Source organism: Lutra lutra, chromosome 4, assembly GCF_902655055.1.
Source record: "Lutra lutra chromosome 4, mLutLut1.2, whole genome shotgun sequence".
Classification (NCBI taxonomy): domain Eukaryota; kingdom Metazoa; phylum Chordata; class Mammalia; order Carnivora; family Mustelidae; genus Lutra; species Lutra lutra.
This window is the reverse complement of record NC_062281.1, coordinates 158135631-158151084: the sequence shown is the minus strand read 5'-3', so window position 1 is coordinate 158151084 and position 15454 is coordinate 158135631. Positions and strand designations below refer to the sequence as shown.

The following is a 15454-nucleotide window of genomic DNA, read 5'->3' as shown; positions in this document are numbered from 1 at the left end:
CTCAGAGGACAGTTGGTTGGCACACCCAAACTAAAGAGGATTGCTGAATTGAGAAAAAGAGCCAAAGCAATAAATGGATCATTTTTGTTATCTCATGTTGTTGCTGGAATGTAATTAATTCCTTTATGACAAGAGTCCTGAAACACTGCATTATATCACATTTATTTGTGTAAAAGTTCAAAGTAAGTGATGAAAAAAATTATTCTTAATATATGAAATACTGAACTTAAGAAACAATCCAAAGCAAGAAATGCAAGGAAAAGCATCTCATTGCTGATAGGACAGTAAAACAGTATAAATTTTGTACTAGTAATATATATGTATCAGGAATTCAAAAATATTCACACCATTTGTCTATCAATTGCCCTCCTAGGAATTTATCCTAAGTAAGCAAAATGAAATATGAGTAACAATTCATATACAAGGATATTCCCTACAATGTTATTTATAACAACAGATAATGGAAAATAATCTTTATGCCCAAGAGTAAGGAAATGGTCCAATAGTAAAAAACTATTGTACAGTCATGTTTATGAAGTTTTTAGTGATAGAAAATTGCTTGTGATACTACTTAGTTTATTTTAAAACAAAACATAAAAATTTGCATATGCTAAAAAATTTAATTATGCTCCACAAAATAAAGTAGGAAATAAAAAGTCTAGAAGTAAATATGCCAAAAAGTTAATGTGTTTCTAGATAGTTTGATTATGTGTATATGCTTTTTCTCTGCTTATAATAATTGTCTATATTTTCCAAATTTATTACATTGAGCATCAGTGAATCAAAAAAAGCAAAAATTAATTCAAAGAGATAAAAACTGTATGAGGGGGGCGCCTGGGTGGCTCAGTGGGTTAAAGCCTCTGCCTTCGGCTCAGGTCATGATCTCAGGGTCCTGGGATCAAGCCCCAAGTCGGGCTCTCTGCCCCACAGGGAGCCTGCTTCCTCCCCCTCTCTCTCTGCCTGCCTCTCTGCCTACTTGTGATTTCTCTCTCTCTGTCAAATAAGTAAAATCTTTAAAAAAAAAAAAACTGTATGAGGGAAAGAAAACAGAGTTTAAAAGTCAAGACATATCATTTTCCCACTCTTATTGGTTGAAATTTTGTCATGAGTATTTAAATAGATTTGTTTTCACATCACATAAATATTTTGTTGCATCAATAATAAATTTACATATAAGAATATTTAATACAAGTTTTTCAAAGAGAAAATTACTTTTTAATAAAAATATATTTATGTTAGTTTACATAGACTCTTGCAAACACACTATTTATCAACCACTTTTGGGGGTTTAGAAATCAGTCCTAGGATACAGAACCACATATTCCAAGGTTTTATAACTTCTTACAAATGTCAAGGGAAATAACCAAAAAGGTAGACCTGTCTGTATGGTATATTTGATGCTCTAATTTGTAACATTCATTTAATGAACTCAGACTAATATTTATTTTGCTTGCTAGTACTAAGCCCTAAATAAAGCTCCTGACTAGATCACATTCATGAAGGTCTCATTTTAACGGAAATTAGAGAGATGGAAAAGATGATAGGAAGAGACATTATAAAAACAGACCTCACAGGTCCAACTTAATCGTAAAACCATTCTCTCTCACGTAGACAACCATGAAAACAAATATCCTGTGAGTGAAAGATATATATCGTATCTTTCTAGCAGATCATATTTATGCCATCTTGAGACAGACTTCCATAACTAAATTATGTGAGTACAACAAGCCATGGCCCAAAGAAAGAGGTTGATAAAGCATCACACTCCAGGAAACCAGATAAACATGTTCATGATTTCAATTGACACAAGAGTAGAATAGCACTGGATATGAAGATAGAAGCCCAGAGAATCAAGTAAATATTGGTTCCTCTACCTCTAAAAATAAGCGTTCATAAAAACACCACCAACTCTTTTATTATAATAATCCCTTGAAACACATTCATGTTACTTGCTTAACTGATAGGCAAGACAGGAAAAGAGAGTGTATGACTTTACCATATAGTATAAAAATTGTAACACTCTGGAGAGACATTTTAAACAACAAAAAGAACATACCTGTAAGCAACTAGAGGAGCAAAGAACAAGAAATGAAATTTATGAGCAACCTGTCCAAAAAACTATCTCAGATAGTATAACAAGAAATACATTTTCCTGGGAACCTGGATGGCTCAGTCGGTTAAGTGATGGGCTCTTGACTTCAGCTCTGGTCATGATCTAGGGGTTGTGAGATCAAGCCCTGTGTTGGGTTCCATGCTGGGCATGAAGCATGCTTAAGATTCCTTCTCTCCCTCTATCTCTGTCCCTGCCCCTTCCCCTAAAAGAGAAAATAAAGAAAAACATTTTCCCTCTCTAGTTAAACCATTCCCCACCCCTCCTCCTGACCAGAGTAGCTATGTAAGAATATTATTTGTACAGAGATTAAAGTGCAAGGAAAAACTGGGCTAAGAATTTAATGCGGCCCAAAGTTAAAGAACCATAATAATTTTAGAGCTAAAAGTCTCTATTTAGCAAAGATATAATTAGGATAGAGGATTCTATTGTTTGAAAAGTAATAGGTCTCATTTCTTAGGATTTAGTCAATTCCTGGTTGTAATATGCAAGCTGAAGGATGTGCATGTGTTGTGTGCAAAAAGAGGAAATCAGTAAACCCCTTTGGGAAATTAGAAATTCTGGCAGGTTATAGTGCTTTTAAGAAAATGTTTCCCTTCCTTCATATGAATTGACTATATTGCTTCAGAATTATTGTTTGTTTTTCAGTGGTGTACGTTACAACCATAAGTTACTGACGTGAGACACCAATAGAAGAACAAGAGGTTGTATGTCTTTCTCATGGAAGCAGAGAGAGACTTGACAGGGGACCCAAAGTTGAAGAGCCAAGACTGATTGTTGTAGATGTGCCTAAATTCTCCTGCTATAAGTTGTACTCTTAAGACTCAGTAATATAGACTTGGAAATGCATTTTGATAATTACTAATTGTCTTGTTGGAACAAGAGGGTAATCCTACTGTCAGGTGAACCTCTGGTCAGGTAAAGTGTAGGTTTTCCTATGGTGGGTGAAGGGGAGAATATTGTCATTCTTACTATGAAAAGCTGAAAAAGGAATTCTCTCATGGGAGAGTAAGTAAAACTAAGAAGAAAAGCTAGGAACCAAAGTATGTCCTTGAGCAGTTTTCTGTGATGGATTTAACATTTTTCCCACTCATCCTAAATCATGTTTAGCCAACAATATAGAGTTCTCCCATCTATATAATTCCTTCCAATTAGGCTTTACTTCATTAAACATTATATACACCCATTTCATTACAAAGAATCATGTGCCAGTGGTGTTGTAGAGAATTAAGAGAATCAACAGTAAATTGGAGTGACTGTTCCTTGCACCCCTCTCCTGCTGAAAGCAGCATGCAAGTAACAGTCTCTAAATTCCAGACAATGACCATTGCCAGACACATGAATCTAACTGCAGTTGAGGAAAATAGAGAGAAGCAAGCAGCCAACTGAAAGAGCAAACAGGATGGGCTGACTTGGGAGGGAAAATTAAACCAACCCTCCCTTTCTCCCAAGTATACTAGAAAAAGATGACCCTGAAGGAAGAAGGCAGATAGCTAGCTATTCAGTCATAGGATTATGCTTTCATCTACTTAAAAAAATCGTATCACTGTATGTACAAAGTCTGTGCAGTCTTCCATGACTAGATATCTTAATATAACAGAATGATAAATGACTTCTTAGGATTAGGTATTTATTAAGGCATATGCATTTACTTCTATTTTCATCAATACTCTCACTCAAAATATTTGAACAGGATCATAAAAAACAAACACTGTTAGAAAATATAGATGAAGAAATTGTGGTTAAAGACAGATTAATATGATCAGAATGAAAGAAAAATTAGTACACAGAAATATAAACCAAAAAGTTTTTAAGTATCCTTAGCAAGTACTATAAAACTGGATCTGAGTTTCCCAACAGATTAAAAAAAAAGGAGGGGGGGGGATAAGGCAAGTTACAAGAATCATTATTTTTAAGATATAAATAAACACCTTCTTCTACAAAAGAAGAAAAGTTTTTTCTGAAACTGAGGCCTGTGAGAAATGTACCTTATAGATATTTATTTAAAAAAAAATGACCTGTACCCCTGGGGATAAAAATATATTATATGTTTATAAAAAATAAAATTTAAAAAAAAATACAAAGAACACACTCTATAAGAAACATAAGAGCAAGTCACTTCCAAAGGGTTCCTCGAGGAAACCAGCATATTATTCTAATTCTTTAATCAGTAAAGAACACTTTTCGTTCTCAGATAATCTATTTGTATTACCTAATAACCACCAGATAACAAAAGACAGCATATTATACATATTTGTTTATATCTGTTAAAACTATATCATTGCTAGAGATACACAAGAATATACTCCTAGTCTAGTCATTATATTGAGATTTTTAACGTAAAAAAAAAGCATAATACTCTTACCAAAACCACACTGAAGATACCCAACACTTCTCTCACCTGTGATTCTTTCACGTTTTCAACAGTAAAGTTGAACCAGACTCGGAAGCGTGGATTACAGGTATCCGGCCTAATGAATAAGTCATACTCAAATTCAGAGACCTGGTCCACCCGTCCGAGGTTACCTGGTGATAAAAATCAAAAGAACTGTGTTTTAAACTGTGTTTAAGTTCAGGCAGCTCAGTGGCACATACATTTAAATATGAGCTCTGACAGCAACGTTTATCATTATTCAGTACTTGTAGGTTCAGCATTCACAATCTATAAGGCTGCCAACTCTGAATACAGCCCAGGACAAGAGAAGCCTTCCAGCTAGTCCATGCTGTGGTACAAACAGCTCTTCGAGTACTTATTAGTCAGATCTATTTGTGCTACGAGTGACAGATTATTACACTGGGATGTCCATGGAGCATGTGGCAAGCCCCAATAAACCAAGGAAGTATCACAACCAAACTTCAGCTTCCTAGTTAGAGAAAAGGACAATAATATTTCATGTATTTTGTGTTAAGCTTTATACAAACTACTTCTATCTCTAATTTAATTCTCACAACAATAGTATGCATTGTACTATGCACAGTACAAGCTACTTTTGGTAATCGCCAAACTTCTATCAGAACATGTTAAAGGATATGTAGAATAAGGTTTTAAACAAAAATTAGAACTAGTTGCTCCATAAGAATAATGACAAATTCACTAACAGCCATGAAATTGATTTCCATTTTCTCCACCAACAGATCACTTATATCAAAAATATAGTTTGCCAGAGGGGAGGTTGGTGAGAAAGGGGTGAATAAGTAAAGGTGATCAAGAGTACATTTAACTTGATGAGCACTAAGTAATGTATAGAATTGCTGAATCATTACATTGTACACCTGAAACTAATATAACACTGTATGTTAATTATATTTTAATTCTAAAAAATAAAAAAATATGTATAAACTTAGGTACCTGTGACTTCCATTCCTCATATCTCCTCTCTGACTTCTACGCTAATGAGCAGTGAAATCAGTTATAGGGCTATGCTTTCACATAACTGTCACAATGGGGTAGGATAAAAAATAGAAGCAAAGAGTATGGTGAATTCTCAAGCCAGATAATCAACATCTGAAGAAGAGTAAAGATGACTATAGACAGCAACACAGAAATTGACTGAGAAATCACTATTCTATTGCACCTGAAGAGCACAGCAATATCCTGCTTTAAAATAAGCTCTAATGTGTCTTTATCCAAATGAATACTCAGAATTAAACTTTAACCTTAAATATAACAAAGTTTTCAATTAATTCTTTTACTGGTTCTTCTGGCATGTTACTTATTTTACTGAGCACCTGTTGTGTTGTCAAAGATAGAATATGAGCCTGGAAATCAGTAGACCTAAATTCTAGCACAGCTGAATCACTGTGCAACAATACGTAAGTTACTTACGCTCTAAGGGCTTCATCTACTAAATGAGAATATTCAGTTACCTAATCTTAAAAGTTCCTTTCAGCTGTACCATTCTTTGCCTGAATCTAAGATTCATCAGGCAGTAATCCAAAATAATAAGACAATCTTCCCCCAAAAACCTTATCAATTAACCCTAGGGTAATTTTATCTGCTTTCATTAAAATTTGGCCTGAGAAGCCAGACTTACTACTCCTTCCAGAGCCAAAACAATCAATTACCTCCACATCAAGAATACATATTGAAAAAAAAATGCATTGATAGGAAAGTACAAACATGAACTAATTAAAACCAAAAACTTCAATTTTTCTAGTTTCAATTGTCTTCAGAATTCCCAAGAAGAATCCTCAATTAATTTAGTTCTTTCAATTATCATGCAAAAATATTTAAAAAGCCTTATGTCCTACAGGGCAGAATACTCATTGCACAGTGGCATTGAACTTGCAATCAGAGATCTAGGCTCAAGTTCTATCTCTATCCACTTCCTGAATATCACTGGAAAATTCAGTTAATTTCATCCAGGCTCTGTTTTTTCAACTACAAAGTGAGGATTATATTAACAGAAATATGAATATTAAAAAAAGAAATATGAATACTTATCTCTTGGTAACTACTATGAATATTAATTTTCAATTGAAAACATTTTCTGAGCACTTCTACACTCCACATACTGTCCAAAATGATGGGAGTACTAACCTATCCAATTCTAACAACAATCCATGTGAGGTAGAAACCAATACTATCCCCATTTTACATATGAAAACATCAAAGGACAAAGATATAAAATAACTTATCTAGAGTCATATAACATGTAAGCAAGTAAGAGTCAGAGTTGGGATTTGAATTCCAACAATATGACTCTAAATCACTATACTAACAGCTTTTCTACATAACATAGATGCTTGAAAAAATACAGAGATAATATAAATTGAAAGTATACTAACAGTTCTAATGGTTAAAAGAAACAAGAAAGAGAGGTGCCTAGGTGGCTCAATGGGTTAAAGCCTCTGCCTTTGGCTCAGGTCATGATCCCAGAGTCCAGGGATCAATCCCTGCATTAGGCTCTTTGATCAGCAGGGAGCCTACTTCTGCCTCTCTGCCTACTTGTGATCTCTGTCTGTCAAATAAATTTAAAAAATCTTTGGGGCACCTGGGTGGCTCAGTGGGTTAAAGCCTCTGCCTTCTGCTCAGGTCACAATCCCAGGGTCCTGGGATGAGCCCCGTATCGGGCTCTCTGCTCTGCAGAGAGCCTGCTTCCTCCTCTCTCTCTGCCTGCCTCTCTACCTACTTGTGATCTCTGTCTGTCAAATTAATAAATAAAATCTTAAAAATTAAAATAAAATAAAAATAAAAGAAACAAGAGATGAAAAAAAACACTATGTTTTGCCATCTAAATATTTCTGGTTAAATAATTAAAAACTAATGTGCATTTGAACATTTAAAGGAAAACTTTTTTTTTTTTTTTGGCTTTTTATTTATTTATTTATTTTTTAATTTTTTTATTTTTTTCAGCATAACAGTATTCATTATTTTTGCACCACACCCAGTGCTCCATGCAATCCGTGCCCTCTACAATACCCACCACCTGGTGCCCCCAACCTCCCACCCCCCACCCCTTCAAAATTCTCAGATCGTTTTTCAGAGTCCATAGTCTCTCATGGTTCACCTCCCCTTCCAATTTCCCTCAACTCCCTTCTCCTCTCCATTTCCCCTTGTCCTCCATGCTATTTGTTATGCTCCACAAATAAGTGAAACCATATGATAATTGACTCTCTCTGCTTGACTTATTTCACTCCGCATAATCTCTTCCAGTCCCGTCCATGTTGCTACAAAACTTGGGGATTCATCCTTTCTTTCTTTTTTTTTTTTTTTTTTTACAGCTTTATAAACATATATTTTTATCCCCAGGGGTACAGGTTTGCGAATCGCCAGGTTTACACACTTCACAACACTCAGCATAGCACATACCCTCCCCCATATCCATAACCCCACCCCCTCTCCCAACCCCCTCCCCCCATCAACCCTCAGTTTGTTTGTGAGATTAAGAGTCACTTATGGTTTGTCTCCCTCCCAATCCCATCTTGTTTCATTTACTCTTCTCCTACCCCCTCGACCCCCCATGTTGCATCTCCTCTCCCTCATATCAGGGAGATCATATGATAGTTGTCTTTCTCCGATTGACTTATTTCGCTAAGCATGATACCCTCTAGTTCCATCCACGTCGTCGCAAATGGCAAGATTTCATTTCAAAGACAGCCTCTTCAATAAATGGTGTTGGGAAAATTGGACAGCCACATGCAGAAAAATGAAATTGGACCATTTCCTTACACCACACACGAAAATAGACTCAAAATGGATGAAGGATCTCAATGTGAGAAAGGAATCCATCAAAATCCTCGAGGAGAACACAGGCAGCAACCTCTTCGACCTCAGCCGCAGCAACATCTTCCTAGGAACATCCCCAAAGGCAAGGGAAGCAAGGGCAAAAATGAACTTTTGGGATTTTATCAAGATCAAAAGCTTTTGCACAGCAAAGGAAACAGTTAAAAAAACCAAAAGACAACTGACAGAATGGGAGAAGATATTTGCAAATGACATATCAGATAAAGGGCTAGTGTCCAAAATCTATAAAGAACTTAGCAAACTCAACACCCAAAGAACAAATAATCCAATCAAGAAATGGGCAGAGGACATGAACAGACATTTCTGCAAAGAAGACATCCAGATGGCCAACAGACACATGAAAAAGTGCTCCATATCACTCGGCATCAGGGAAATACAAATCAAAACCACCATGAGATATCACCTCACACCAGTCAGAATGGCTAAAATTAACAAGTCAGGAAATGACAGATGCTGGCGAGGATGTGGAGAAAGGGGAACCCTCCTACACTGTTGGTGGGAATGCAAGTTGGTGCAACCACTCTGGAAAACAGCATGGAGGTTCCTCAAAATGTTGAAAATAGAACTACCCTATGACCCTGCAATTGCACTGCTGGGTATTTACCCTAAAGATACAAACATAGTGATCCGAAGGGGCACATGCACCCGAATGTTTATAGCAGCAATGTCTACAATAGCCAAACTATGAAATGAACCTAGATGTCCATCAACAGACGAATGGATAAAGAAGATGTGGTATATATACACAATGGAATACTATGCAGCCATCAAAAGAAATGAAATTTTTTTTTAAAGATTTATTTATTTATTTATTTATTTGACAGAGAGAGATCACAAGTAGACGGAGAGGAAGGCAGAGAGAGAGAGAGAGGGAAGCAGGCTTCTTGCTGAGCAGAGAGCCCGATGTGGGACTCGATCCCAGGACCCTGAGATCATGACCTGAGCCGAAGGCAGCGGCTTAACCCACTGAGCCACCCAGGCGCCCCACGAAAACTTTTGTTTTTAATCCTGGAACACTATAAATGGGTTTTGATAAATAATGATATATCTTAAAATTGCTGCCATAGATGCTATCTAATAATAAGGCACCATTTGTGTCAAAACCTTTAGTTTCATAATTAACTGAAATGCTTTATTTTATTAAAGCCTCACCATGACCCCATGGATGAGTAGTTGAAAGTCAGAAATATTTAGTGCTTTGTTGAGTTCATAATTTAAAGCACCAGGAAAAACCTTGAAATAAAGATTTCTGACTCCATTGTGCTGTCTTTGGAATATATCATAGCCACAGTCAATACATTCATCCATCTATTCAATCAGTTACTCCTCAAAAAAATACCATGTTATGTGTTGTAAAATAAAACGGATAATAAATCAGATATAGTCTTTGTTTTTGCTAAGTTTATTCTCTTAAATAATAACAAGCATCTGGACCTTGATCTTCTATAACTATCCTGTTGACCACCTTCACCATTACTGTGAGAAATATCTTCTTTGTGTGTATACATAAACAATCCTTTCTTCATGTTACCTCTAATATTTCAACAAAATGCCAATTTTTGACCTTTTGAAAATGGTTATTTGTAAATAAACTAACAGTGCCTCTATATAATTTGGTTCCTTTCCACTCATATGTAAAGCAAGAAAAGAAAACAAATAGAAGTTCAAAATAAAGGACAAATACAAAACAAAAAATAAAATGTAGATTTTAAACATAAGTATGTCTGTAAGTGTGCTAAATACAAATTGACTAAATAGCACAGAAAAAAAATTTTTATTCTGGATAAAAAAATTAACTATATATTGTTTATAAATACAACTTTACATTTAAGACAATGGAAAGACTGAATAATAAAGAAATGAAAAAGCTAAATCAGGAAAGCGCTCTGAAAAAAGTTAACATAGCTATATTTGTATCAGACAAAGTAGGCTATAAATCAAGAAATATTATTAGAAATGAAAGGCAGTATTTCATGATGAAAAAAAGGATAATTCCATCACAAAGATATAAAAAATCTTAGAGCTATGGACATTTATTAACACAGCTCCAAAATATGTAGGTAAAATATAACAAAATAGAAGATAGAGACAAATGCAGAATTACACTGAGAAACTTCAACAGACCAAAACCACAACTGAGAAAATTAAGAAAACAGTAAAAAAGAATTGAGAGTATTGAAAATGTGATTAAAAGGTTACTTGCTTCTAATTATGAAACACTTGATATTTATAGAACTGTGTGTGTGTGTGTGTGTGTGTGTGTGTGTGTGTATTCTTTTCAAACGCACATGATACATTCACCAGATTTGATCATAAGCTGGTCCATAAAGAAAGTCTCAACAAATTTCAAAAGAAAAAAAAATTTCAAAGGAATTTATACTACACTGCATATGTACTGATACCATATTAATAGCATTTAGAACTAAATTTTATATAATAAATATATGACAATATTTATGGGATGTAGCTAAATCTATTAAAAACAGAAATACATATATATATACAAATATAGATGATTTTCATTAATTTATATATGTCTGAAATCAATTATCTAATCATAAGAAACTTTAAAAATAATTATATTATTAATATAATAATTTAAAAAGAATAGAGAATGAAATATAGTAAATAGTAATATCTGTTCTATTTTACAACACACAGCATGGTACTTTTTGAATGAAAACCTGATTGAATAGATGAATAAATACTGAATATTGACTGTGGCTATGGTATATTTTATTTCAAGGTCTCACCCTGGTGCTTTAAACTATGAACTTAATGAAGCACTAAGCATTTCTGAGTTTCAATAGTAATAGTAAAAGAGAATACTACTGCAAAACTTACATATATCAAACAAGCAAAAGGAAAAAGCAACAAATATATAATGAACTATATGTGGCAATACATTGGGAAAATACATAAAATTAAAAAGTTCTTTTTTTTTTTTAAGGTGTTCTATTTTGGTTTATTTTGTATGTTTTTTTTTATTGTGTTTGTTCCTCACCATACAGTACATCATTAGTTTTTGATGTAGTGTTGCATGATACATTGTTTGCATGTAACACCCAGTGCTCCATGCAAACCATGAGCTCCTTAATACCCATTAACAGGCTCACCCATCACCCTCCACCCTCCCCTCTAAAACCCTAACTTTGCTTCTTGGAATCCATAGTCTCTCATGGTTCAGATCCCACTCCGATTTCCCCACTTCATTTTTCCCTTGCTTCTCCTAATGTCTTCCATGCTATTCATTATGTTCCACGAATAAGTGAAACCACATAACTGTCTTTCACTGTTTAACTTATTACACATAGCATAATCTCCTCCAGTTCCATCCATATTGATGCAAAAGATGAGTATTCATCCTTTCTGACAGTTGAGTAATATTCCACTGGGTATATGGACCACATCTTATTTATCCATTCATCTGTTGAAGGGCATAATGGCACTTTCCACTTTCCATTTTGGCTATTGTGCACATTGTTGCTATGAATATTGGAGTTCCTAAGGTCCTTCTTTCACTATGTCTGTATCCAAAACCCAGTAGTGCAATTGCTGGGTCATAGGGTGCCTCTATTTTTAATTTTTTGAAGAAAGTCCACACTGTTTTCCAAACTGGCTGAACCAATTTGCATTTCCACCAACAGTGTAAGAAGTGTATTATTATCAATATGTCTCTTTATTTTGGTTAACAGTTGGCTTATATAGTTGGCTGCTCCCAAGTTGGGGATATAGATATTTATAATTGTTAGATCCTCTTGTTGGATAGACCCTTTAAGAATGATATAGTGTCCTTCTGTATCTTGAACTACAGTCTTTAGCTTAAAATCTAATTTGTCTGATATGAGGATTGCTACCCCTGCTTTCTTTTGAGGTCCATTAGCATGGAAAATTGTTCTCCATCCCTTCACTTTCAGGCTGGATGTACCTTTAAGATCAATATGAGTCTCTCAATATGCTCATAGACAGCATATGGATGGATCCTGTCTTTTTATCCAATTTTCAACCCTATTCCATTTTATGGGAGCATTTAGGCTGTTCACACTGAGTGATTATTGACAGATAAGATTTTGTTGTCATCATGTTGCCTGTGAAGTTCTTGTTTCTATGGATTGTCTCTGTGTATCTCTGTTCTATATCACCACTGGGGTCTTTCTTCTTTTACAGAACCCCCCTTAATATTTCTTGCAAGGCTGGCTTAGTGGTTAAATATTCTTCCAGTGTCTGCCAGTTCTGGAAGCTCCTTCTCTCTCCGTCCATTCCGGACAGTAGCATTGCCAAATTCTTGGCTGCATATTCTTCTCATTTAGTATCCTGAATATATATTGCCAACCCTTTCTCTCTTTCCATGTCTCTGTGGATAGGTCTGACCTTATTTGAATGTTTCTCCCTCTGTACTTAAGGCATCTCTTCTCTCTACCTTCCCTTAAAATGTTTTCCTTGGTTCTAAGATTTCCAAGTTTTACTATTGCGTGTCTGGGGGTTGATCTGCCCTCATTGATCTGGGGGGGGGGGTGTCCTCTCTGCCTCTAGGACAGGACTACTTGTTTCATTCCCCAGATTAGGGAAGTTCTTGGCTACGATTTGGTCAAATCTATCTTCTAGTCCTCTCTCTCTCTCTCTCTCCCCACCGCCTCAGGGATGCCAGGAATTCTGACATGGGAACATTTCATGGCATCATTTTTTTTCTCTAATTCTATTTTTAAGCTATTTGTTTCAGGCTCCTCCTGCTCCTTCTTTTCTATCATTCTGTGGTCAAGATCACTAATTCGTTCTTATGCCTCATTCACTCTGTTAGAGCATCCAGATTAGACTGTATCTCATTGATAGCATTTTTACGTTCTAACACATCTGTTCTCACTACTGCCCTTAACAAAACTATGTTGCCATTAATAGTTTTCTCCAGCCTGATATTGTCTTCATAACTCCTACCATGAAGTCTATTTCTGACATACTGCTTGGATCCATATCCATTAGATCTGTTAGAGAGGCCATTGTCTCTGGGTTTGTTTGTTTGGTTGGTTGGGAATTCCTCTTTGTCATTCCATTGTCTGTGGTTGAGGGGATTTCAGCAGAAAATGTCAGCCTTTTTCCAGGCAAGGTGAACCCAGGAAATTTCAGAGTAATCAGAAGTCAAGGTCAAAAAGAAAGAAGGGAAAAGAAAAAAAAAAAAAAAAAAAAAAAAAAAAAACAGACAAAATGAGCCCTATGAGTAACACGAAAACAAAAGTAAGCAAACAAACAAGAAGACCCACAAAAGAAAATAAATAAATAAATGAATAAACAAACAAATAAAGTGAAGTGACAGGAAGGTGGTAATAATCCCTCTTTGGGTGAAAAAGGATATTTCAGGTCTTCCCAGGTAAATCTTGTTATCTTTGTTAGAGAACTCAACTTTCCAGAGACACAGGGAAATTAAAACTAGTATATATAGAAAAGTGGTATTGAATAGGGAAGAAAGAACTACACTGAAGCTTATATCTATATCTATCTATCTATTTTTTTTTTAAAGAAAAGAAAAAGAAAGTATAGGTAAGAAAAAAAAGTTAAAAAGTTACTATGAAGGGGTGCCTGGGTGGCTCAGTGGGTTAAAGCCTCTGCCTTTGGCTCAGGTCATGATCCCAGGGTCCTGGGATCAAGCCCCGCATTGGGCTCTCTGCTCAGCAGGGAGCCTGCTTCCTCCTCCTCTTTCTCTCTCTCTGCCTGCCTCTCTTCCTACTTGTGATCTCTGTCTGTCAAATAAATAAATAATTTTAAAAATCTTTAAAAAATAGCTACTATGGAATACATTACATTAAACATCTAGTTGAAATGACAAGTAGATTAAAAAAAAGAAAAGAATAAGAATTATGAGAAAGAATTAAAAAAGAGAGAGAGAGAGAGAGAAATTGCATCTAAGAAATATACAGGCTGTGAGGCAATATCAGGAACTTAATATACTGTTTTCCCCTGGTGCTGGGGTTTTACAGTTTTATGGGGACCTTGTGGTTGATGTCCTCTTGTTCTTTCAGCTTGTCTTCTGGGGAGGGGCCTGTCATGTTGTTTTTCAGTCTATGCTGCTTGGGTAGATTTGTTCTGCCCCCTATCAAGGGGCTGGGCTCAGTCAAAACCGGTTTTTTGGGCTTTTGTTCTCTGGAGGCTTTTGTTCTCTGGTGGCTTTTCATGCCTTTTCAGAGGAGCAGACCAAAATAAACTGTTTGCACCCAGACCTCTGCCTCAGAGAGAAGGCACAGACTTCTCTGAATCCTCCAGAACACAGAATCTCCCTTTCTGCAAGGCCTGTTGAATTTCACAGCCTCTCACAGGTGGTGCACACCTCCAGTGACCCTCTCAGTGGTTGACCGAGGCCCCCACTTGTCTCTCTACCCCCGTGCCACCAAAAACGTGAGTGATACTGGTCTGGGAAAGCCTAGCCCAGTATTTGCCGGTCCTGGGACTATGGACTTTGGTCCACGCCTGTGGCCGCTGGGTCCCAGCAATTGTCCCTTAAGCCCCTTTGTTCTGTTTGAGTGCTGTTTTGAGTCCCTTCCTGTCTTGCAGCCACTGGTCTCCAAGCTATTGCTTGTCCCCAAGCACAGGGCACTTTGACATTGGGATATTAATTTCCAATGGCTCATTCTGGTGGTTCCCTCCCCCTTCTGTTTATTCTACAGTATATTTCTGCACAATACCTGTTTGTCTTTTATACCTCTTGACTGATGATCCTCTGCCCCGGAAGAGATCTAGTAGTATATAATCTGACATCTAAGGCTGATTTCTTGGGTGTTCAGAATGCTCAGGGAGATAACCATCTCAATTCAGAGGACTGGTTATAATAGGGTTCCCTACTGCTCTACCATCTTGCCCCCTCCTCAAAATACAGAATTTCTTATAAGAACAAAAGCAACTAAAAAAATCAGCAACCTAAATACGCATTTTGACAAAATGAGAAAAAATATGTTGAATCTAATAAAAGCAGAAAAAGTATTTGACAAAAAAAAATCTCTACTTTTGGTTCAGCCATGTTGGAGTAACCATTAAGAGATTAGCCCCATTGTAAAGAATTATAAAGTAGGTAAAATATATGAAACAACTCTTTCCAGACATAAGAAAATAAG

General features: G+C 36.0%; 1 protein-coding gene across 3 annotated transcripts in view; it reads right to left on the bottom strand.

The window, feature by feature from the left end:
* Nucleotides 1-15454, bottom strand: part of LOC125096937 (BEN domain-containing protein 5) — a 1594254-nt gene that overhangs the window by 1242563 nt on the left and 336237 nt on the right. For 2 of the 3 annotated variants that reach the window (XM_047724117.1, XM_047724115.1), the window contains exon 3: nt 4512-4636. In XM_047724117.1, coding sequence (XP_047580073.1) covers nt 4512-4636 — 125 coding nt within the window. Of the gene's footprint in view, nt 1-4475; nt 4637-15454 lie in introns of all 3 variants that reach the window. The other variant, XM_047724116.1, reaches the window with a different exon arrangement.